Below are 25,000 nucleotides of genomic sequence, written 5' to 3'. Positions count from 1 at the left end.
CCGTGCCTAACATCTGCCTAAAACGTCCACCACCCATGTACATACTGTGATTACACTTACACATCACCATATTCTAAGCTCTTGGTACTATTCATCCTGCACATACACTTATTTGTACTACTGTTACTGCAATGGTATTGTTACTACACTGCACATAGCTTTACTTACAGTATCTGTACTTATCTGTCTATACGGTTCATATTAAACATCCATATTTATTCTGTTTTTCTTATAATAATTACTATTAATGCACTGCATATCTATATTATTTTTACTACTCTTATAATGTGACTGCTACTACAATGCACATGTCTGTGTTGTTCATACTGCATATCCATATCTATTCTGCTCTTATAAGGCTACTACACTGCACATATTTATATTAATTTATATTACTGTAAACCATTCCACCTTCTTACCTGTATACTATTGTCTACACTGCACTATACTGTGTATATCACATTGCACTTTTCTGATTTTTTGCACTTCTGGACTGGTTAGACGCAAAACTGCATTTCGTTGTATCTGTACGTACGTACGTGCACAATGACAAAGTTGAATCTAAATCTTAAAATCCTAAATGTTATCTTAAAAGTAGGCATCAGGTATGAGAACGATAGATTTATTTCTGTGTAAGCCTGATTGTTTCTTTGCTTGGGCCTTGGGGCCTTTCCACAACCCAGATACCCATCATCAACCACAGGAAACTATCATGCGCATCTGACGGCTGGTTATGGTTATGGGATTTAGCAGACAGTAGATAGAAGCTAATGTGATCATGGTTAGGTATCGATACATACGTGACCATGTTAACTTATCTGACGTTAACGTTAACGTGTAACGTTAGGCCAACCATACATTAAATGCATGCTTGCCAACATGTGTAATTTACGAATAATACACAGGAATGAGTAAACTTTAAAAAGTCGTTAATAATGTTAACTTACAATTATTTTGTGTTCTGACAAAAACTCTCAGCCATAAAGTTTTCGAAACAAAGTCCCACTGCTAGCTATCATAGCTAACTCTAATTAACCTTCACATCAATCATGTCACTCACAATGTGCAGTATATTCAAACTTAATTTACCATGCTGTTCCCTGAAATTTCAGCAGCAAGCTGGGATGGAGCCCGACGTTCATTCAAGTAAACTATTTCCGAAAAGCAGGCCGCCAATTAAAAGCTTGCTAAATCGCTTCTTCTTAGGTCTAACAACCCAACAAGCACGCCATTCAGTTGGATTTGTTTACAATTCTGTTGTCTAGGAAACATGGCGCCTTTTGACTCTGAAACAATGTCCAATTTGATTGGACCTTATTTTCCAACGATCGACCAATGAAAACGCGGAGGGCGGAGCTACAATGTATATTTTTTGGATATAGTAGGCCTGCTATTACAGGTGTTACTGTAAAATATTTGGAAAATGATTTAAGAATTTTAGATAGGCTGAACAAGATAGTGTCCTTCGTTTAAAGTATTCTCAAAACAGATTCACCTTTCCTCCCGTCTGAACGACACTGCGATACGCTGGCTGTTTCTATGTACTTTGGCAGTTTTGCTTTCATGCATTGATTCACTGGGGTAAGAAGCATGTGCTCTGGTTCAAACACAACTAACAATCTGCACAAAAGCAACCAAATCACCCAACCAAGGAGGAATGGATTTGTGTTGTGTGAAATCAGACAGTCTGAACTGATCACAAGTGAAAAACACTGATTGCACCCACCCCCCCAAAATGGGTTAACTGTATGACAAATGCTGCATCTGCATATCAAAACATGCCCTCACAGCCACAGTAATACGGCAAACATGGCAGCCACAGGGGCACTAGTTATTTCTGTGTATGCCTTCATTTCATATTAATGTATTCTGTTATATCCTAGTCTTTGCTTTTTTTGTGCCAGAGAGAGCCTTTCAGCATCTCTGAGATGAAGACAGTTGAGGTCTCAGGCCATGCGGCTTGTCATCCAAAGACAATGGCTGACTTTCAGGATGAGTAGAAGTCCCAGCGTGCATTATTAGTGAGAGTGCACGTATGGCACACCAGGCCGGATGGGTACACACACACACAACACGTGCAGAGGAAAGGTGAGGCCCGCGACAGGAAGGAACACCACCACCGCCGCCAACGACTCCAGCTGAATGCCGGAGGCTTCTAGAATGTCATTTCCGATGCCTGTGCACCCCCAGGAGGTCCTTAGTGATGCTTCAAACTGCAACGCCTGGAAAGACAGACTGGTGTGTGTTTGTGTGTCTAGGTATGTGTGTGTGAGACAGAGAGATGCAGAGGTTGGTAAAACGTTAAACAATAATTGTAGTCTACGTTGTTAATTCTTTCATTCTATATAAATGGATGAATAAGTAGATGAGAGTCCATGGTTATACACTGCTCAAAACACTTACAGATTTCCACCATTGTTAAAAAACATTTTTTGAAACCTTCCACCCTTTTCTCCATTCTCAAACTACATTCACGGAACATCTGACAGTTGTTGCAAAATATAACACTCGCCTCAAAAGTTTTATTTGTGCTCAGAACCAAACAGTGTCAGAGTAACGATCCAGTGTATGATTGAAGTGTTCCCTTCATTTTTTTGAGCAGTATATTACATTTAGGGGAGTATACACATCTGGAAAAGAGGAGACACAAGCTCAGTCCTACAGATTCTATCAGGGAACATAAAACAAACATAAACATTTTAAGTAGCCTACTCTGAACACAGGCTTTCTCTTCATGTAGAGACATCGAAGGCGCGCACTGTGGCGTTTTTTTAAGACAAGAGAACAATATGTGGTGTAGAAGAAGCATGTCTCCAACACAGAGAGGGCAAATAGCGCGGAGCTTTGGGAGGGCGCTTGTACTCGTGGCTCTGTCACGGCATCGCTGTGTTTATTTTTAGGCAACGAGGGCCCAGTCGGCCCATGCCCTCCCCGCTTGCCCCTCCTGTCGTCTCTTTGTGTGTGTTATCTGCGCGCCGACTGGCTGCAAGCAACACACTCCCTCCTCGCCTGTCAAAGAATGAGATTTATCTGCGGCTTGTTTACCAGCTTTCACTCGCCTCACTGTTGTCCCTCAAGCGCACACACACACAGACACACACAGAGACACAAATACACTGTTACAGCCAAATAAACATACACATATAACAAGAAAGTGAAATACACACTTTGATGTCTACGAGTCAGTGTTGAACGTCACCTGTCTGGTGTTAGGCATGCCCGACTGCCTACATATTCAATAATTGTATATCAAATAAAATAAATTGAATTTTAAGTTAATCAAATCCTACTCTGTATAAGAAAACCTGTCTGGCTTGGGCCAAACTGTATTATTTGGCATTCATATCTCAACATGCTTTTTATGTTGACCTTTCATGCTCTTCCATCAGGATTTTGAAATGAATCGGAGTTGAAATGTCACGCTTGGTGTGGCCTACTTCTATGTTATTTTTGGCAGGCCTGTAGAACATAAGATGAACAGAAGATGGCGCTATACTCATTTGATTTGCAGCAAACGCACTCTTGTCTGTTCAGTGTTCACTTGTCTCAGTTTCCAATAGTTATGGAGGGAAAAAACCCAACAGCACACCACTTGCATAGTAATCTCCCAAAATAAATACAAATCAACTCAGTCCTTCAGTCATCAAACCCAAGGTCTGTAACATGTTGGAAAACACATTTCCTTTTTAAAGGGCTGGTGAAACTGAAGGAAGAATGTGATTCCTTTAGCATAAAAGCAGTCAGCATACAGACCTTTAGCATAAAAGCAGTCAGCATACAGACCTAAACTGGACTTGTCTGGGAAAGGAATCCACCCATCTCTCCTGCCATGCATTAATAACAGTCCAAGGGTTGTTTTGCGCAGCAGATGTCTTTTTCCCTGAGCTGGGGGAACAATCATCCAGCATCTCCAGCTAATGCTTTGCAGCAGAGAGATAGAGAGAGAGAGAGAGAGAGAGAGAGAGAGAGAGAGAGAGAGAGAGCGAGAGAGCGAGAGAGCGAGATGGGCTTTCCAGTGGTCTGCAGAGAAAAAAAAGGCAAATCTAATTGCCCTCTTTTTTTTATATCACACTCAGTAAAAAGGGATCAAATTCACATACAGAATTCCACAAGACTAAATCTGTTTGCAAACCAAAAGGACAAGGACAAATCTTTTGAGTGACTAATGTTGACGGATTTTTCTATAATGACAAAAGGGACAATTTACAGGAGTCTGGATCTTATGAAAGTTTATTTTCCGTTTCGCTGGAAAAACACTGGATGAGTTCTTCTTGCATGATAAGACTATTTCGGGCTGTATACTGTATGAAAGGCATAACCAAACACTGCAGTCCTGTGTAGAAGGAAACAAAAAGGCAAACAGGAACAAGTTCTTAGTGGATTCTTTGATGAGTTCCACATCTTCAGCACCAGGAACTGTGGTCATTAAGGTTCTTTTAAATGGTAAAAGGTAAAGTTTTGCTTGTGTAGCTATTAATTAGTCTTTTTTTTTTTTTTTTTCTTCAGGATTCATCATAGCTCAATATGCATCTTGTAAGACAACAACCAACCACAAGGAAAAAATAATTAATTAAAAAAGAAAAGAAAAGAAGTTCAGTTGATCCCTTAAAAAACAAGTCCCTTCCCCTGCAGACGAACACAATGAGACACAAAAAAACATCTGGTTAGAAGAGAAGGAGAGTCACCATTCAGAACCAACCAAACAGACGTCAACAGTTCTTCTTTGAGGCTGCAGATCAGAGGGTTTCCCCATTGGAAATAAGTCCAATACCCTTGCAGATTGAGGATTAAAGGAGTTTAGTGAAGATGAAGCTCAAAGATCAGATATCCTGGGGCAATTTTTACAGTACATACCTGATGCTTCACATGCCTTTTAAAGGTGTAGTGCCTGATTCTAATCCCACACACTTTTTTGTCAGCTGTCCATTCTTTGAAGGGTTTTTTTGCAAAAAAATGAAAGAAAAAAAAAAGCCTGTTGTTTGGCCACGACAACGGCTCTGGGACACAAACGTTAACAAGAAGGGTAAACAACACAAGCCAATCCGCACGTTGCTTTAGGAGCACAGGAGGGATGGACGTCATGTGATTGGCTCTGGGACACAAACGTTAACAAAAAGGGTGGCTGGGATCGAGCCGTAAAAAAAACACAAGCCAATCCGCACGTTGCTTTAGGAGCACAGGAGGGATGGACGTCATGTGATTGGCTGTTCAGCCTATTGCTAAAATCAAAGACTGTACCTTTAACACAAGTGTCTATGATGCACAGGCTTACACATACAAGCCAACGCTGGGAATGGAGTCAAATTCACAGACAGACAAGCCAAACCGAATCTGAAACAATGTGCCAATGCGTATGACACTACATGATTTTATTTAAAAAAGAATGTAACAAAGGGAGCCATTGTTGTCCATCATCACATCAATGGGCAAATAGCAAGGGGGGCTACAGGAAGACCCAGGGATCTTTGGACCTGCTCATTCATAATGGACTGCACTTATTTACACATGTTGGGTTGTTTGGAGGAGGGGAAGGATAGTCTGATCTTAGAAACAACCAGAAATTCAGCCACTTCAGTGGCAGTCTTTGAGAGAAAAGACCAGCGGAGACGTCAGTGTTTCTTTGTCTGTTCCTACACGGTGACGGGTTCTGAGGGTCTGTTCCTACACGGTGACGGGTTCTGAGGGTCTGTTTGGGCTGCTGGGCGTGTCTACACTGTCCGTATCAGTGCTTTGATTGGCTGAGGGTGGCGGCATCTCTAGAACCTTGGAAGGTGTGAGAGGTTCCAGTGGAATTCCACCCGCCTCCCCGAGCTCGCCTGCTGCGTTCTCAAGATGTTCTGCGTCCTCAGGATGTTCTGCACTCGGAGGTTCTGTGCTTGGTTGCTCTGCACTCGGAGGTTCTGTGCTTGGTTGCTCTGTGCTTGGTTCCACTCCAGTTTCTACCTCCGGTTCATTAGCTGTCTCAGGTTCTCCAGCGGTCTCTGGTTCTGCAACCTTTTCCGGTTCCACAGGGCCATCTGGTTCCATGGCCGTCTCGTGCTCAGAGGGCATCTCAGAGGGCATCTCAGAGGGCGTCTCAGAGGGCGTCTCAGAGGGCGTCTCAGAGGGCGTCTCAGAGGGCGTCACATTCTCAGCGGGCATCTCAGAGGGCATCTCAGAGGGCGTCACATTCTCAGAGGGCATCTCAGAGGGCGTATCAGAGGGCGTATCAGAGGGCGTATCAGAGGGCGTATCAGAGGGCATCTCAGAGGGCATCTCAGAGGGCATCTCAGAGGGCATCTCAGAGGGCATCTCAGAGGGCATCTCAGAGGGCATCTCAGAGGGCGTATCGCGATCAGAGGGCGTCACATTCTCAGAGGGCATGTCGGTTGGCGAGGCGTGCTCAGAGGGCATGTCGGTGGGCAAGGCGTGCTCAGAGGGCATGTCGGTTGGCGAGGCGTGCTCAGAGGGCATGTCGGTGGGCGTCTCTGAGATGCGTTCAGAGGATGTGTCCTTTTCCTGCTCTGGGGGAGTCTCATTCTCTACAGGTGTCTCCTGAACCCGCCCCTCAGAGGCGGAGTCTACAGAGACAGGGGAAGGCGGGGCTGGGCCAGAGGGTGTGTCCTCCTCCTTGCGTGCATCCTCTTCCTGTTTGGTTGTGTTGCCCAGCAACTCGACGAGGTCATCCTCTAATTTGGCAGGCTTGACATCAGGGAGGTCAGATCTGCTAAGGACAGGAGAGAGGGGGTGAGCCAAGCTGCCCAGTAAAACTCCAGATTAAGTGAAACTTTATTTGACAGCTTAAGCATTTGGCAGTTTGAATATTCCAAGTAGTGTGCCCAAAGCCATGCACACATTTGATTAGAGAAGGAAAGAGCAAGGGAATAATACTACTGAGACAATCATTACTATACTACAATGGAACAGTGGAAAATCTACAATATTAGTTACGAGAATATTAGTTAGAAAATAAAAGCTTTGCATAGTAACATCTGACTAAGACTTATTGCGGCTACTGCCCTTGAGTTCCTGTAGAGGTTCATCAACATTCAGACTCCCTTTGGAATACTCAGAACAGCCAGCAGAGAGAACAGAGTTGCTGATGATGCACGTGTAGGCAGACATTTCACCCATTCCAAGCTTAGGCAAACACAATGAGCACCACATAAATGGGCAAACACTCTTCACGGAGCTGTTCTGTGTCTCCGGAGGGCGTTGGATATTGGGTCTCAGAGGACCTAGCCTAGTCCATTAGGACCGAAAGAGAAATACCAAACCAATTAGACGCTCTTCCTTTATCAACATCCTGGTGACACTGCGCGACCCCTCCTCACGGCTCGTCCCTCATTAAGACGCCGTGTTTCCACCGCGTTAATTACTACCCAGAATGCCCTCCTCCGCTTACACGGGTCACCCGCACCAGCTACTTAATATGCAACTCAATTAAGACTAATGGAGAGAGAGAGAGAGAGAGAGAGAGAGAGAGAGAGAGAGAGACGCAAAGGACCATTTTTCACCGGAAATGATACCGCTGCTAACACAATGCACAGGTCAGGGACTACCGAATCACACACACTCCATCTAAATGGAACTATAAATAGAGAATGTTCGATGACCCACAAGCTGCTTTTTGCACTCAACTATTTCACTACAATAAAAAAGTGAATTAAATACAAGTGTTTGAGGAAGACGCAAACATAATATTTAGGGCAACCTTGCTCAGATGCTAGTTTTGCGTATGTCTAGAGGTTTTTTTGGGCGTGAAGCATTTCTTTTGGTGCATATTTTAGCTTGGTGTGTGAAAACGTGTTGTACTGAGACGTGTGTACCAGGGAGAGCGCACTAGTGGACCACCAGAAGGCAAACAACTCCGAGAGGGTTTGCCTCGCCAAACACTTCTGCTATGTACAGTGAACACCTGAGATAAAGTACATCTCCTGTGTGTGTGTGTGTGTGAGAGTGTGTTTCTGGTGGAGCCCTTAAGCTGAATACTGAAGCAGCAGCAAGATGGGATCAGAAAGGGAAGACAAGACTGAAAGCAAAGACAGAATACTTTGCGTGAGCATCAAACAAGGTGCTGCACTTGCCTTTCCAGGCTGGTTTTGTCAGAAACAGAATCTACAGAAAGGAAAAAACAATGAGTTTTAGTTCTAAACTCTCAATATTTGCTTTAATTTGTGATGACTTTATTTCTAATTTCTTGTTTTCAAAAGCGTGTGTGTGTGTGTGTGTGAGAGAGAGAGTGTGTGTGTGGGTCTCGTACCGTGGTTTTCTTGTGGCTGCTCCATGATTACCTGACAGGCATGGGTCGGCCTGTCAATCAAATGTTTGCTCATAAGGTCACTTCCTGTAGCATCAGCTAGGAAGTCACAGTTCAGGCAAACCAGAGTCAGGCTCCTGCAATGAGGTTTCAACCGCATATTATTTAGATACATAAAACAATATTTTACATTCATGTAAATTAAAATTAAATTGAAATTCATTGAATTAAGGACATATGTATAATATAGTATATATGTATATGTCTAATTCTGTATGACACTATACAGAATTCAATCTCAAGTTAACCATCCTGTACATGCTCTATGGACTTACTGTGGCTGCAGAGCCGCCTATACACCTTAAAGGAGCACAATCTCTTCAGCAACTCCTATAAAACCACGGCTCTTGGTAATGACTATTTTATTCATATTACATGTCCACACTCCAAGTGAATTAACAGATGACAGAAAAAAAACATTCAGCGTTGAGTGATGAACCAACCGTGAAGCGCCCTGCATCCTTTTGTTCCTCCTTCTCTCTTTGGACCCAGCACTATGAAATCTGCAGAAGAAACATGAGGACGATGAGGAAGATTAGTAACAACTATGGACCAGGACCCAAGGACAAGCCCTGTACTGGCTGCAGTCCCTTACAGAACCTGGGACTGGGCCTTACAGAACCTGGGACACAGAACCTGGGACTGGGCCTTACAGAACCTGGGACCGGGCCTTACAGAACCTGGGACACAGAACCTGGGACTGGGCCTTATTACAGAACCTGGGACACAGAACCTGGGACTGGGCCTTATTACAGAACCTGGGACTGGGCCTTATTACAGAACCTGGGACACAGAACCTGGGACTGGGCCTTATTACAGAACCTGGGACACAGAACCTGGGACTGGGCCTTACAGAACCTGGGACACAGAACCTGGGAGTGAGGCTGGAGTGAGTCCAACTGGTGCCAGACTGAGCGGCTGCCTGGGCCAGCAACCACAGACAGCTTAGGTGCGTTCAAATGTGCAAACACAGGCGAATGTTTGTTGTTGCAAACAAAAATTTGCCAATGTTTGCAAACAGTTTCCTATTTGCCTTTGAGTTCTTCGCGGGCATTTGCGAACACTCACGATCAGATTGAGGGTGTAGTTCTCCACAAACACAATCAGTTTGAGGGTGTAGTTCTCCACAAATACACAGTAGAAGAGGACGAAGGGTTACCGATAAAAATGGAATTCTTACACCAAATCTTTCAAATTTGACTGTTCAGAAGAGACATATTGGTCAAAAGCGTTCACCACTGTTTGCCGAATTAGAACGCCCCTCAGGACACACACTCCCGCAGTCAGTTAGAGAACCAGCGTCCGGGTCTGACGCGGGCCGGAACCGGGCAGGACAGAGGGCAGCAGGACACACCTGGTCATGTGGTTCCGGTAGGATCTCCGGCAGCAGGTCTTGTACTTGCACGCCGCACAGGTGAGGAGCAGGGGGAAGTGGTCGTAGAAGTCCTTCACGGCGGACGAACACTCCATGCACACGCTCTTGCCCTCCGGGGCCCTGACAGAGGGAGACACCGTTAGTCTAGCGCAGTGGTTCTCAACCTTTTTTCAGTGATGTACACCCTGTGAAATATTTTTTCAGTCAAGTACCCCCTAACCAGCGCAAAGCATTTTTAGTTGAGAAAAAAGACTTAAAACAGAGCACTGTGCCATCAGTGTCTAATTTATTAAACTTTGGAACTAATTAACACATACACATACAACTTATATTTTCCTGAAATATTTATTAAATAATTGTTTTTTAAAGTATTTTTGCATGGATTCTACTTTTTAAATATATGTATATTTTAACCCTTAGTTTTTTAGGGCATTTTCACTACCTTTATTCATAAGGATTTATTCTGGTCATTGTAATTGCCACACACACATATTACATATTGTTTTTTTCCAGCAGAGTCTGGGCTAACCAGATCTGCCATCATTTCATGTATTAGTACTAGCATTGATTTTATTTAGATTTTTAAAGAATGAAAATATAAAAAGCGTATTATAAAAAATCTTATATTTTGACATGTATCTCACCACAGCAAGCTCATAGCTCTACATGCATTTCATGTGTGTAGGGCAGACTGAATCTGGCAATATCATTGCCAAGTGGGAGGGATTCTCTGGGGCTGAGCAATTTACAGACATATGTGGTGTGCGCCTTACAGAAATAAATGCCATTTTTTTATTTAGGGATTAAAAATGACCTTTCTGCGCTCCATATCTGGAACACAAACTGATCTGACTTGACCCGAGTTTACATGTGTGTGCCTGTCTGCACTCATGATTCTCTACAACTTTTTACTGCGTTGCCATGAACAAAATAAAGGCAAAAAAGGTGTTTCTTTGTCGAACAAATTGGGATGCAATGTGAGCCTGGAATTGAATGCCATGCAGGAATTTGCTAGGATCTCAAAACCGGTTTATGAACATTCTTTGCCATAGAGAAACACACAATAGCTTTAGATTATAAACATGCTTTGCCACAAAAACAGACAAAAACGGTAAGAGGTAAGTCGAGCTATATGAAGTTATTATTTTGCTGTCACTTCATCTGTTTTATAAACCAGAAGGATGTACTTGGTATCAAATGATAGCTCTGTGTCTCCTCTTTCATCTGACATGCGTGGCATATCTATCCGATCACAGGTCCGCGAGTAATTCAAACGAGAGTAATGAGTGTGCAGTTGGTTTTTGTACATGGCGTTATTATTTTGCAGTCACCGTCTGTTTTCATAAGCCAGAAGGATCGACATACTTGGTACCAATGGATAGCCCTGTGTCTCCTCTTTCATCTGATATGCTTGCCATGTCTATGCGTTCACGGGTTTGCGAGTAATTCAAACGAGAGTAATGGGTGCGCAGGTGAGCGCAGAGACTGTAAATATGATGCAATTTGATTTAATTTCATAATTTTTTTTTTAAATCTTCATACTTTAACGTACAGACAAGTGCGTGGTCTCGTTGGAAAGCCCCACTTCTGCTCTGTCACACAATAAAGGCTTATCGCTGCTATGAACAGTTGCGGAGCAATGTAACAGAGAAGAAAGGGTGTGTTTTTTGACGCACTTTGCGCACTTCGGCTTCTAAGGGTTAAAATCTCACGTACCCCCTGGAGTGCCTTCACGTACCCCCATTTGAGAAACCACTGGTCTAGCGCACAAACTCCTACACATCCATTAGATCTACCGTTAGTCTAGCGCTCAAACTCCTACACATCCATTTGATCTACCGCTAGTCCAGCGCACAAACTCCTACACATCCATTTGATCTACCGCTAGTCTAACGCACACTCTCCTACAAATGCAACCTTTCATTCAGTCTTTCATTGACTTTGTGTTTTCCACCCTCTGAACATGATGGTGAGATCAGATCAACACAACTCATTCATTTTACCTTTAGCCCAACGCACAAACTCCTACAAATCCAATCTTTCATTCAGTCTTTCATTGACTTTGTGTTTTCCACCCTCTGAACATGATGGTGAGATCAGATCAAAAGGGTTGTGTGCCAGGGGCCAAGAGCCTGCCTGAGCTGCACTGTGAGACATTCACATCATACATACATCCACAGAACAGCTCAGTGCAAATCTCAGGGCACTGTGAGACATTCACATTATACATACATCCACAGAACAGCTCAGTGCAAATCTCAGGGCACCTACTAGTGATGCTTTCCTTTTGCTAAAAATATATTTCTCATATTTTCTTCATTTTTACACACACATTTAAAGAATACACACATTTAAAGAAATATTCAGGCTTAAATATTTCTATGATTTCTAATTTAATATATGTTTAAATTGTATTAACATTCAGTGTTTCCCATACATTGACTTATTTGTGGCGGCCCACCACAATACCAACATTGACCACCACACAATGATTTTCCAGGTTGTACTAAATTGTGCTTAAAATCTGGTTAGCATCATAAACACGCTGTGCTAATTTGTTAAAAACTGTTGCATTAAAGTTAATTCTGCAAACCTATCACCACAAATAGAATTCAATTCTCTGGGAAACACTGACATTGATTGGCAGGACCATGTGCAGTACCTGAAATGCCTCAGATGGAAGTTCCTGAGGTCCACTGGGCCTGGTTTGTTCCGTTCCTTCTTGTTCTTGACGGGCCCCGTAGGGTTCTGGGTGCTGGGTTTGCCCCGGCCGGCGCTGTTGGGCGGGCGGCCCACGGGTTTGCTAGCCGGGCTGCCTGGAACCACACTGATGCTGGACCTGCCTAACGTGTTGGGGGAGGTGGGGGACCCTCCAGACAGAGAGGCCCGGATAGTCACCTGAGACAGGAACAGGAACCAGAACCAGATCAGACAAAAAACATTGAGTCAACTGTGCTCAAAAGGTTCTCCTGTCTAGAACGTTCATTACACGCCATACTTTAATATATTTCTCCTGTCTAGAACGTTCATTACACGGCATACTTTAATATATTTCTCCTGTCTAGAACGTTCATTACACGGCATACTTTAATATATTTCTCCTGTCTAGAACGTTCATTACACGGCATACTTAATATATTTCTCCTGCATGCTTTAATATATTTCTCCTGTCTAGAACGTTTATTACACTCTGAGACAATTACAAACTGAGAAAGTTCCTCTGTCCAGAACCTTCATTCAAATAATTACCGGTAATAATTAATAATTTAATATACATAAATAAATGGAAAAAAGTGTCCAAGAAAAATCACTGGATTTTTCCTTATTTTTTCATTAGTGCCTTTTTTATTTTTTAATCCATATTATTGTCTTATCTGGATTAAATGATTTTGTACATTATTTTCGGTACAAACACCTACAAAATTCATTAACCTAAACATGTAAGATGAAATACTTTAAATGTAAACATTAAAAACAAGACAATCCTTGTGCTCAGTTCTCCACATGGATCAATCCCTTGTTCCTGACCAAATCTACATTATGACGCCAATGACGAGCACTGCAGAGACTCCATGCTGAGATCCAGACTGCTAATAAGTTAATTAGTGATGGTGCTTAGTGACAGTGGCTGAAACAACGCTAACAAAAACACAAAAAAACGTCCCACCTTGGTTCCGGGAGGAAGTCCTTCCAGGCTCCTGGGCTTCCTGTACGTGCGATGGAAGTGAGTCTTGTGCTCAACTTTCTCTTTGTACGTCAGGAAGTTCAGTCGACACTTCCCACAGCGATGGATGCCTTTTTTCTGCAGAATCAATCACAGCATCGGCATGAGTATGGAACACACACACACACACACACACACACACACACACACACACACACACACACACACACACACACACACACACACACACACACACACACACACACACACACACACACACACACACACACACGCGCGTCTTTAAGGGGACGCCCAGACAGCACACATGCATCTTCTCTCCTCTCTCTCTGCAGGTGGGGGAGATTACAGCTTCAGGTTCACTCTGTTCTTGTCATGACAAAGCAACAGCAACAGAGCCAATCTGAGAAGGCTCGAATACATACTGCATTTCTACACCCTCAAAGTTAACTAACAGATTAGTGAGTGGATCTTTCAGAGCTCAGTCAACACCTTTTATTTACTCAAACATAGAGACTTATACTATGTTTCCCACCATTCATGCACTCATTAACCCCATGACTGCCAACAGCAAGCGGCTTTGGCTGGCCTGTGCTTCTTGAACAGCCGAGTGGCACCGATTGCAAGTTGATTTCCCAACTCTGTAACTTCCAGAGTTTCCTCAGGGCCCCTAGAGAGAGGAAGGGACTCCTTCTCTTTTTATTGATTTCTTTTCTTGTGCTTTTGCACCTCAGTCTTGTTGCCAGGCAGAGGAAGGCTTTGAGGCCGAGGAGGAAGCGGCTCGCGCTTTCAGGCGGTTATGTATGGCACCAAGGTGCAAGGAAGACAGGCGCATCAATCCCCGCGTGCCGCGCAGGAGCTGAGAACGAGAGAGAGAGAGAGAGAGAGAGAGAGCAAGAGAGCACGCACGCGAGAGAGAGATAGAAAATGAGCAAGTGAGCCAGCAAGCGAGCCAGCAAGCGCCGCTGTTTTCTGCTGACTGCGAGGGCCCCGGGCCCCCAGCCTCCGACCCGCCAAGCACGAGCGAAAGAGAAAGACGGATGAAGCCATTCACTGGTTTCAACAGCTCAACAGCCAGGCACCTGACACCACCACCCCCCCCTCTCTCATCTCCCCTCCCTCTCATTCTCTCTCTCATCCCTCTCATCTCTCCTCCCTCTCATCTCTCCTCCCTCTCATTCTCTCTCATTCTCTCATCTCTCCTCCCTCTCATCTCTCTCTCTCATCTCTCCTCCCTCTCATTCTCTCTCTCTCATCCCTCTCATTCTCTCTCATTCTCTCCTCCCTCTCATCTCTCCTCCCTCTCATTCTCTCTCATTCTCTCATCTCTCCTCCCTCTCATTCTCTCTCCCTCATCCCTCTCATTCTCTCTCTCTCATCCCTCTCCTCCCTCTCATCCTCTCCCTCATCTCTCCTCATCTCTCCTCCCTCTCATTCTCTCTCATCTCTCCTCCCTCTCATTCTCTCTCTCTCATCCCTCTCATTCTCTCTCTCATTCTCTCTCTCTCTCTCATCTCTCCTCATTCTCTCTCTCTCATCCTCTCCCTCATCTCTCCTCATCTCTCCTCCCTCTCATTCTCTCTCTCTCTCTCTCCTCATTCTCTCTCTCTCTCCTCCCTCTCATTCTCTCTCGGGTTAGCCCACTGAACAGCTCCAGGTCACCAGAGGACAGGACACCAGCGAGGGAGAGAGAGAGAGGAGAGAGGAGAGAGAGAGAGGAGAGGAGAGAGGAGAGAGGAGGAGAGAGGAGAGGAGAGAGGAGAGAGGAGAGAGGAGAGAGGAGAGGAGAGAAGAGAGAAGAGAGAAGAGAGAAGAGAGAGGAGAGAGAGAGAGAGAGAGAGAGAGAGAGAGAGAGAGAGAGAGAGAGAGAGAAGAGAGAGAGACTGGCTACCTAAATCTGTGTGTGTGTGTGTGTGTGAGAGAGATCAACTCAGGTGGCATCGTATCTATACAATAAGGTGTGCCTTATGTAAAACGCATGTACAGGTGTGTCTCCTCACCTATGCTGCGTGCAGCTGTATTCCTCAACTGGTGTGTCGTGTTCAGGTGTGCCGTGTTCAGGTGTCAGGTGTGCCGTGTTCAGGTGTGTCGTGTCCAGGTGTGTGGCCTCACCTGGTGCCTCATGTAGTGTTGCATATACATGTGTCCGCTGCGCAGCACCTTCAGGCAGAAGGGACACAGCAGGTCCTTGGTGTTCTCGTGGATGCTTCGGAAGTGGCTCTCCACGTCAGAGAAAAACGATGAGCGGTAGTTACAAACCTGCGTCAGGTAAACACACACCATCATTCTGTTGCGATCGCTCACAGGCAGACAAAGATCGCTGACCCCCCACAAATCTCCACACTGTCCTTTAATACAGTGTTTTTCAACCACTGGGCTGGGGCACACTAGTGTGCTGTGAGAGATCATCAGGTGTGCCGCAGAAAATTACCCAAATGTCACTCACTGGTCCAGAAAAGCAACTGTTGAATCAAAGAATTTATAAACACATGCTCTCATTGATTGCATGATTGCAGTATTTGTGGTATGCAGGCATTGTACAACGGGGACCCCATATCCAGTATTCACAGAATCATCACATATCCAGTTCATAACAACAATTAAATTATATATAGTCACCTACAAATGAAACAGAGGGCGCTTGTTTTATTGAGCAGGTCTTGCATAGAAGCCATAATAAGGCCATATCTGTGATTTATTTGAAATTTTAGGCTCTGGTATGTTTATTTTTTCTTCACACAGGATGTTAGTGTGCCGTGGGACATTTTAAGTGTCAAAAGTGTGCCGTGGCACAAAAAAGGTTGAAAAACACTGCTTTAATATCTCCAAAAGACACAGATCAGAAAAATCTTCAATCTCACTCTACGACGGCTACTTGCTGAATGATAAATAACCAGTGAGCTACAAAAGAACTTCTGCTTTAAGGCTTTGAGCTCAGAAGGAAGAACTGTGTGCATGTGCAATAGTGTGTGTGTGTGTGTGTGTGTGCGTGCGTGCGTGCGGATGTTACCTGACAGGCGTAGGGCATCTCTCCCGGCTTGTGATTGTCTTTCATGTGTTCCAACAGCACTTGCTCCGTCTCAAAGGCCAGCTCACAGATCTTACAGTTAGCTTTAGAACACAAACACACACACACACACACACACACACACACACACACAAGAGCAGAGCATCATGAGCAGCTGAACTAATGAGGCCGACAGCTCCTGCTACTTCTGATTTTAGGTCACAGACTCATCCGTTCTCAACAGCAACACTCTCACACTTTCCTACTGGGAATGGAAACAAACACTCAACCTGAATCAATTTACAGACATTACAGATTCTGTGTGTGTGCTTTTCTCTCTCTCTTTCTGTGTGTGTGTGTGATTCAAACATATAGGAGTTGTGGGAACTCTGTGTAGTTGGAAAAGTCTGCTTGTGTGTGTGTGTGTGTGTGTGTGTCGTACTGCTGGACTCGTAGGGGCTGTGGGCACTCTCTATGTGGCACTGCAGCTGGAAGGGCGTGCTGTACTGGCGGTAGCAGTGCTGGCACGTGGTGTGACTCTCCCAGCTCTCACTGTTCTGCTTCTCCAGCTCCAGATGATGCTTCATGTGGTTCATAAACCTGAGAAGAGAGAGAGAGAGAGAGAGAGAGAGAGAGAGAGAGAGAGAGAGAGAGAGAGAGAGAGAAGATAGAGAGAGACAGAGAGGGGGAAAGAAAGGGGTGAGAGAGAGCGGAGGCAGGAAGAAAATTCTTGACAACAGATTTCATAAAGAACGTCAAGGAGTTGGGCTGACAGTAAGACAACAGAAACAAGACAACAAGAGAGAGATAGGGAGATAGGGAGAAAGAGAGAACCGAATTCTGAAGAGCCACAACTAAAATGAGCTCCTAAACTTTTTAAATATTTGGACAGAAAATGGACAGCATTTTGGGAGAAAATTGTAAATAATTACTTATAAAAACTAGGAGAAGATCTTGTCTGAAGATAAAAGTGATATTCGCAAAAGAAGAGACAACAAAACACCAAAATAAGCTTGAATTACCCTGATGACTATGCTACAAGTAGACAGCAGCAACCCCAATAGCAGAGATTAGCAAACAAGAGCTACAACAAAGATCAAAAGAGCTTCAATGAACCAATCTCTAAGGGCATGCCACTAACAACCCAACCAGCAGCAAGGTAGGCACAGACATCTCTACCTGATAGTCATCCAGAAAGCAAGGACTAAATATTGAAATACACACAACAAATTGTTGAAATCAAATCAGGAGATTAACTTCACTTAGCTAACTAGCTAGAGAGAATTTTCTCCTGTTATGGCAGAGTGCAGCAGAGCCGTTGGAAATTGCAACATCTGGCTACCATGGCAACCATGCTAGGGCAGAGCAGAGAGGTGGAGTTTCCTAACAGTTGCAAATCTGCTACTGCAAGAGGGAAGTACAGAGAAAAACTTCTTAAAGAAAATCCTGACACTCTTTTCTGTGACTATATCTGCATCAAGGGCAAGAGAATAAAAAACAACCTAATCTTCCACACAAACTGTATACCTGAATGGAAAGAAGCCATATACAGTGAATACAAGTTTACAGTGAGAGAGGGGATTGGCCGGGGTGGAAGGATCATCATATGTAGTGATGACAGCTTGGACACAGATAATGCTGTGCTCACAATTACATACTACACCACTAAAGGAACAGTACTACTGCAAGGTAATGAGGCTAGCTTGATATCTTTTGAGGAAAAGTTCCCTAAGATGAAAATACAGGTGGATAAGAAGAAAGGAGGTGCAGTTGTAGAGCACGCAGACAAGGAGCCCCCTCTGCCCACAGCACCCCCCCCCCCTTCTCACACACAGCCCACTCTGCCCACAGCACCCCCTTCTCACACACAGCCCCTCTGCCCACAGCACCCCCCTCCCCTTCTCACACACAGCCCACTCTGCCTGCAGCACCCCCTCCCCCTCCCCCTCCCCCTTCTCATGATAGGCAGCTGAGGGACAGCTTGGCACTGCTGGAGCTGGACTTTACTGAGTTCAGGGAGCAGATACAGGCCAGACTCCATGAGACAAGCAACAGCAACTTGGTGCAGCAACTCAGACATGAGGTTCAACAACTTAAAACTGACATCAATACAATCACCGATGCTTTCAGGAGTACTTTGAAGGAGGTACAGGACGAAAATAAAGAACTAAGGCAACACATAACCAACTTAGAAAAACATGCCAACAGCAGAGAAAAGTCCTTCACAACACAACTGCAGGAGATGAAAGAACTAGTTAACCTACAGGCCTGTACACAGCCTCCATACTGCACCCATACAAACTGCCATAACCCAAGTACATCGGTCAAAACACCAGCAGATGGAATTACTCCAGTGGCACAACTTTCCACAAGCAGACCAGCTCTTCCCAAAGCTACACCCTCTTCTCACAGCCAGCCACCCCACCCAACACCCCTGCCAAGCAGAACAGCAGATGGTCGTCCGCAGGTTGTCCTGCTGATGGACTCAAATAGGAAATTTCTGGACCTTGAGAGACTATTTCCACAACACCAGGTCCTCCTCAAACACTGCAGCACAACCAAGCAGGCATTACAGCTGCTGGAAAGAAAGACTCTGGGAAACCCACAGGTAATCATCATTCACACTGGCACCAATGACCTCATCATTAAACCCACAGGTAATCATCATTCACACTGGCACCAATGACCTACACTATCTACACAGGGCCACTGCTGACCTCATGTCATCAATGGCATAAATGCGGATGTCTACAGAGGATGCACAACCCTGCCTAATGTGCATATGGCACACCATCCCACCATCAGCCTGAGGGATATGTATGACGGGATCCACCTACACAAGGACAGGATAGGAAAGTTTGCAAAATCCCTCAAAGACTGTGCACTGGCTGCAACCCCCAACACCACCATCCATGCTCATGCGACATCAACAACAACTCCCACCCATCCCTGTGGTTCAACGTGTTCCAGAGGACAGACCAGCAGCCCTCCACTCTCCCACCAGTACGAGGACAACAACACACACACGTCCCACCAAGTTGAAGGCCAGCACCCCCATGAGAAAGCCCCCTAAGGAAAGGCCTCAGACCTATGCAGCCGCAGCAGCCCAACCAGTAGGCCTAACCACTAACAAACCCACAGAGCTGGGGGAAATTAAAAATATACTTCACCTGTTGTGCAGCAAACTTCTGGGTAACAAATAATAATGCACACCTCAACCTCAAATATACTAATAATAATGCACACCTCAAAGCTCTAAATTCTTCAGAACTAAAACAATGCATTAGATCCTACAACTCAAAATGTTTTGGGATTAGCAAAACTGGTGTTAATGAAGCCACAAAAGAACTAAACAAAATATTTCTGAAAGCAGCAAATGTAGCTGGCATGAAGAAGTCTAACAAAAATCGAGCAAAGAACAAAACTAAAGAAAAATGGTTTGACAAGGAATGTAAACAACTCAGGACTAGATTGAGGCATATTTCCAATCAAAAGCACCACCAGCCTGAAAATACAAATCTTAGAAAGAACTACCACGAAACTCTTAAACACTATAAAATGTTGCTGAGAAAGAAAAAACAGAATGGTCTGAGCAAAACAAAACCACAGAACTTATAGATTCAAAATGGTGAAATCTGGAAAAAGCACTTTGAAAATTTGTATACAGACATCCAACCTCAAGATCTACATTCGAATTATGAAAAAACCATGGAAAAATTACAATCCCTTTGAAAAAAAGACAATTAAAGACAACCAAAAAACCCCTTGACTTCCCAATTACACAATTCGAACTTGAATCCAAAATTAAAAAACTCAAAACAAAAAAATCCTGCGGCCCTGATCACATCAGAGGAGAAATGCTTAAACACAGCACCCCTGAACTGCAAAGGGCTATACTCAAATTGTTCAATCTCACTTTAACTTCTGGCTGTTTTTCCTGACATCTGGAGCCAAGGGTACATTACACCCATCTACAAAAGGGGAGATAAATTGGACCCCAATAATTTTTAGAGGCATCTGTGTGAACAGTAGTCTGGGGAAGGTGTTTAGCAGCATTATCAACGAAAAGAATAGTAGCCTTCCTTAAGGAGCACGATGTCCTCAGCAAAGTCAAATTGATTTCTTTCAAATTACCCTTTTCTAGGACCACATTTACACTCCTACACACCCTAATAACTAAACATGTAAACTAAACACAAAAGGACAAATATTTGCTTGTTTTGTTGATTTCAAAAAGCATTTGATTCAATCTGGCATGAAGGACTATTTTATAAACTTTTACAAAGCGGTGTAGGGGGTAAAGTTTACCAATTAGTTAAGGAAATGTACTCTGAAAACAGAAATGCTGTGAAAATTGGCGACAAAATTACAGAATACTTCACTCAAAAAAAGGGTGAGGCAGGGCTGTAGCCTCAGTCCAACACTGTTCAATATTTACATCAATGAATTAGGTGCAGTTGGAACAGTCTACAGCTCCTGGCCTTACCCTAAAAGAAAAAATAAATTAAATTCCTCCTCTATGCAGACGACCTGGTGCTGATATCTCCCACTGCACAGGGACTACAGCAGCACCTGGACCTGCTAGAGAAATACTGTCAGCACTGGGCCCTGACAGTAAATTTAAAAGAGACAAACATTATGATATTCCAAAAGAAGCCCAGATGTCAGGAACACAGATACCCTTTCAATCTAGGCAGCACCGCCCTAGATCACACGATGCAGTACACTTACCTCGGCTTGATCATAACTGCATCGGGAGCTTTAGCATGGCAGTGAATGCTCTAAAAGAAAAAGCTTGCAGAGCGCTACATGCAATAAAAAGAAACTTCTGGAACATAAACATACCAATTAAAGTTTGGTGCAAAATATTCGACTGTGTTATCCAGCCTATTGCGCTATATGGAAGTGAGGTATGGGGTCCACTCAGTGTGCACAGCTACACTAGATTGGACAAGCATCCTGTAGAATCCCTACATGCAGAATTCTGTCGATTAATTTTAAAAATCCAAAAGAAAACACCAACCAATGCATGTAGGGCTGAATTAGGCAGATTCCCATTGGCCATCAACATACAAAAGAGAGCACTTAAATTCTGGATGCATCTCCAAACAAGTCCCAGAGACACACTGCATTTCATCGCAGCAAAAACTCAAGATCTGAACCCCGACAAGAGTCCTCCGAGTCAGCTTGTGCTGAGACTAAGTAATCCCCCTCTAACAAATACTAATACACTCTCTCAGCCAAGCTCTGCTTTTAGACTAAATCTCAACCAGATTATCCAGAAATCTAAAGAAAAATATTTGGAACATTAGCATAATGAAACAAAAAAAACAAAACAAACTAGAATGTTATCGGGCCATAAAATCTAAATATGAATTAGAAGAATATCTCTCTACTGTCAGAGATATAAAGCAGAGACAGATCTTGACCAAATACAGACACAGCCTAGCCATAGAAAAAGGCAGACTAAGAAAGTCATGGTTGCCAAGAGAGCAAAGAGTCTGTGGTCACTGTACGACAGTTGAGGTTGAGACGGAGGTGCACTTTCTTCTTCAATGTAAGAAATATGAATTTATTAGAGATACTACTTCGATAAATTTACCAACCTAATCCCGGAGTTCCGAAACCTGGGAGAACAGGAAGTACTGCCTGTCTTACTTGGACAGCAAGGACAGACAGCAGCTCTTGCTGCTAAATATGTCACTGAATGCCATAGAGCGAGGGACAGTGATTAGACACTATACACACTATACACATGAAATACCTACCATTTTCAGCACAGACACACACGTTTATATGTATAAATGTCTTATCTATCGTATGTTCTGTATTGTATTGTTTGATGTCCTGCTTTGGCAATGCAAAGAAATATTTGTCATGCCAATAAAGCTACCTTGAATTGAATTGAATTGAATTGAATTGAAGAGAGAGAGAGAGAGAGAGAGAGAGAGAGAGAGAGAGAGAGAGAGAGAGAGAGAGGGAGACGGAGACAGAGAGAGAGAGAGACAGACAGCCAGAGAGACAGACAGCCAGAGAGAGATATGGCTCCCGCACAGATCTCTATTTATGTGCATCAGAGCCAGTAGTCTGACTCAAGGCAGTCGAGGGCCTGAGGGCCATTATGTTGATTACGTCGATGCTGCTGCTGATGAAGAAGATGATGAAGTTGGAGGGAGACGAGAGTTTTCCTCGTCGTGGGAAACGCGATGTGACAGAACAGAACAGAACAGAACAGAACAGAACACAACAAAGCTCCAACCTAACTGCCGTTTCAAGACAGCTGAGCTTTGATGTGAGGAAGGAGAATGGCGGCGTGCGACGCCAGAGCAGAGACCACAACCACACCCAGACCAGCTCAGCAGAGACCACAACCACACCCAGACCAGCTCAGCAGAGGCCACAACCACACCCAGACCAGCTCAGCAGAGCAGAGGCCACAACCACACCCAGACCAGCTCAGCAGAGACCACAACCAGACCAGCTCAGCAGAGACCACAACCACATCCAGACCAGCTCAGCAGAGACCACAACCACATCCAGACCAGCTCAGCAAAGGCCACAACCACACCCAGACCAGCTCAGCAGAGACCACAACCACACCCAGACCAGCTCAGCAGAGGCCACACCCAGACCAGCTCAGCAGAGACCACAACCACACCCAGACCAGCTCAACAGAGACCACAACCACATCCAGACCAGCTCAGCAGAGACCACAACCACATCCAGACCAGCTCAGCAGAGACCTCAACCACACCAGCTCAGCAGAGGCCACAACCACACCCAGACCAGCTCAGCAGAGACCACAACCACACCCAGACCAGCTCAGCAGAGACCACAACCACACCAGCTCAGCAGAGACCACAACCACACCCAGACCAGCTCAGCAGAGACCACAACCACATCCAGACCAGCTCAGCAGAGACCACAACCACACCAGCTCAGCAGAGGCCACAACCACACCCAGACCAGCTCAGCAGAGACCACAACCACACCAGCTCAGCAGAGACCACAACCACACCAGCTCAGCAGAGACCACAACCACACCCAGACCAGCTCAGCAGAGGCCACACCCAGACCAGCTCAGCAGAGACCACAACCACACCCAGACCAGCTCAGCAGAGACCACAACCACACCAGCTCAGCAGAGACGCCTCTGCCCCACCACACGCCCGCCTGCTGCACAACTGTGGAGAAAGCTGCTGAATATAGACGGTGGCCCACCCGACGCCCGGGTGCTGCTGTGTCTCTCTCTGAGCTTTAACGTAGCCATAAATCTAGCAGAGTGTCATGGCTGTATGCGTGTTGAATTTAGTCACATGCACGCACGCACACACACACCTGATTACAATAAGGCAAGTTTTTTGTGTGTATGGAGGATGCTACAGCTGAGCATTCTTCACACTCCGCTCCGCGTCCAGCGGAATGTTGAGGGGCACAGGCCAAACACTCAACGCACCGTGGAACCAAGTCATCCATTAACTACACACACATGCACGCACACTTAACAACAAAGGCTGCAGCTCAGCTCCCTGAAGGTTTTCATCAAAAGACAAATTAGAGTATGCCTTGTTCACCCCTTTTCTAAACATGCGTAATGGCCATTATAATACCTGCAATTACGTACGACCCTCTGTTATGCCTTAACGACGACTCACTCCGCACACACACACACACACACACACACACACACACACAAAACCACCCCCTCCCCAAACCGCCGGCCCAGTTTTCTGCGGCACTGTTCTGCAAGCTCAGCTGCTCTAATAGGGATTGTTATGCGTGTGAAGCGTGACCCCGTCGGCAGGCTCGCCAGTGAGGGTTGGATGGGGGGTGCAAACGCGTCTGCACATTAAAAGGAGCTTACCGAGGCGTTTTTTTAGGCTGCTGGGCGCGCGGCGCTAACACCAGACACCGCTTGCTTAATCACCAGCCGCGGCGCGGCGCTAACACCAGACAAACTAGCCGCCATTACTCATCTGGAGCCCACAGGGACCAGGGGGCGCAGATCCTCCATCCATCTGAGAGAGACTAAGGAGGGGTAGGGGGAGTGTGTGTGTGCGTGTGTGTGTGTGTGGGGGGGGGGGGGGTGCTGTTGGGTACTACAGAACACACTCTCTGAGAGGAGCACTAGGACATGTGGGCGTTGTGACTGTTGGCGTGAGGTAGGGGGCGCTACCACACTTGCAGTAACACTGAAAGGAAGCATAGTAGGAGTTTGTGTGTGTGTGTGTGTGTGTGTGTGTGTGTGTGTGTGTGTGTGTGTTGGGGGGGCAATTCAAGGGTCAATTCAAGCCATTTTGTAACCTCTCCTGCGAATGGTGTCCAATGCAGTCCAAACGCACGTCTGCTGTCTGCAACACCTGCACTGGATGTTCTTCTTTCAAAAGTGTGGGTAGGCTACACTTTCACATTCTGCAAACTTAGACTTCTTTCTTCAAACTGATGTTTCCATCTTTCCCTCGATGATTGCCAAAAGGCTCGTTATAAACGTTGACATGAACTATTCATGACCAATTATGACGACCAACAATTATGAAAACAGCATAATTGAGATTTAACAACTATTTTTGCAACAATGCTCTCATTTTGTTATGAATCCAACACACTCTTTCTTTTACAGCGGTAACTTCTAACTTT

The 25,000-nt window shown here is 44.9% G+C and overlaps 2 protein-coding genes across 4 annotated transcripts in view; both read right to left on the bottom strand.

Moving 5' to 3' along the window:
* The window catches only part of mns1 (meiosis-specific nuclear structural 1), a 9,553-nt gene extending 8,312 nt beyond the window's left edge, over positions 1 to 1,241 (bottom strand). The window contains exon 1 of the mRNA XM_048231595.1: positions 1,090 to 1,241. Coding sequence (XP_048087552.1) covers positions 1,090 to 1,092 — 3 coding nt within the window. The 5' untranslated portion in view covers positions 1,093 to 1,241. The remainder of the gene's footprint in view (positions 1 to 1,089) is intronic.
* Positions 1,242 to 4,212: 2,971 nt separating this feature from the next.
* Positions 4,213 to 25,000, bottom strand: part of znf280d (zinc finger protein 280D) — a 27,832-nt gene continuing 7,044 nt past the window's right edge. For 2 of the 3 annotated variants that reach the window (XM_048231297.1, XM_048231299.1), the window contains exons 9-18: positions 16,806 to 16,963; positions 16,367 to 16,467; positions 15,469 to 15,615; positions 13,342 to 13,476; positions 12,337 to 12,572; positions 9,654 to 9,794; positions 8,743 to 8,802; positions 8,243 to 8,376; positions 8,067 to 8,097; positions 4,213 to 6,706 (exon numbers count right to left, since the gene is read on the bottom strand). In XM_048231297.1, the coding sequence (XP_048087254.1) occupies positions 5,662 to 6,706; positions 8,067 to 8,097; positions 8,243 to 8,376; positions 8,743 to 8,802; positions 9,654 to 9,794; positions 12,337 to 12,572; positions 13,342 to 13,476; positions 15,469 to 15,615; positions 16,367 to 16,467; positions 16,806 to 16,963 (2,188 nt within the window). In that variant the 3' untranslated portion in view covers positions 4,213 to 5,661. The remainder of the gene's footprint in view (positions 6,707 to 8,066; positions 8,098 to 8,242; positions 8,377 to 8,742; positions 8,803 to 9,653; positions 9,795 to 12,336; positions 12,573 to 13,341; positions 13,477 to 15,468; positions 15,616 to 16,366; positions 16,468 to 16,805; positions 16,964 to 25,000) is intronic. The other variant, XM_048231298.1, reaches the window with a different exon arrangement.

The sequence above is a fragment of the Alosa alosa genome, chromosome 21 (assembly GCF_017589495.1).
Source record: "Alosa alosa isolate M-15738 ecotype Scorff River chromosome 21, AALO_Geno_1.1, whole genome shotgun sequence".
NCBI classification, from domain to species: Eukaryota; Metazoa; Chordata; class Actinopteri; order Clupeiformes; family Clupeidae; genus Alosa; species Alosa alosa.
Note: the sequence above shows the minus strand (reverse complement) of the source record. Positions and strands in the feature narration are given on the sequence as shown.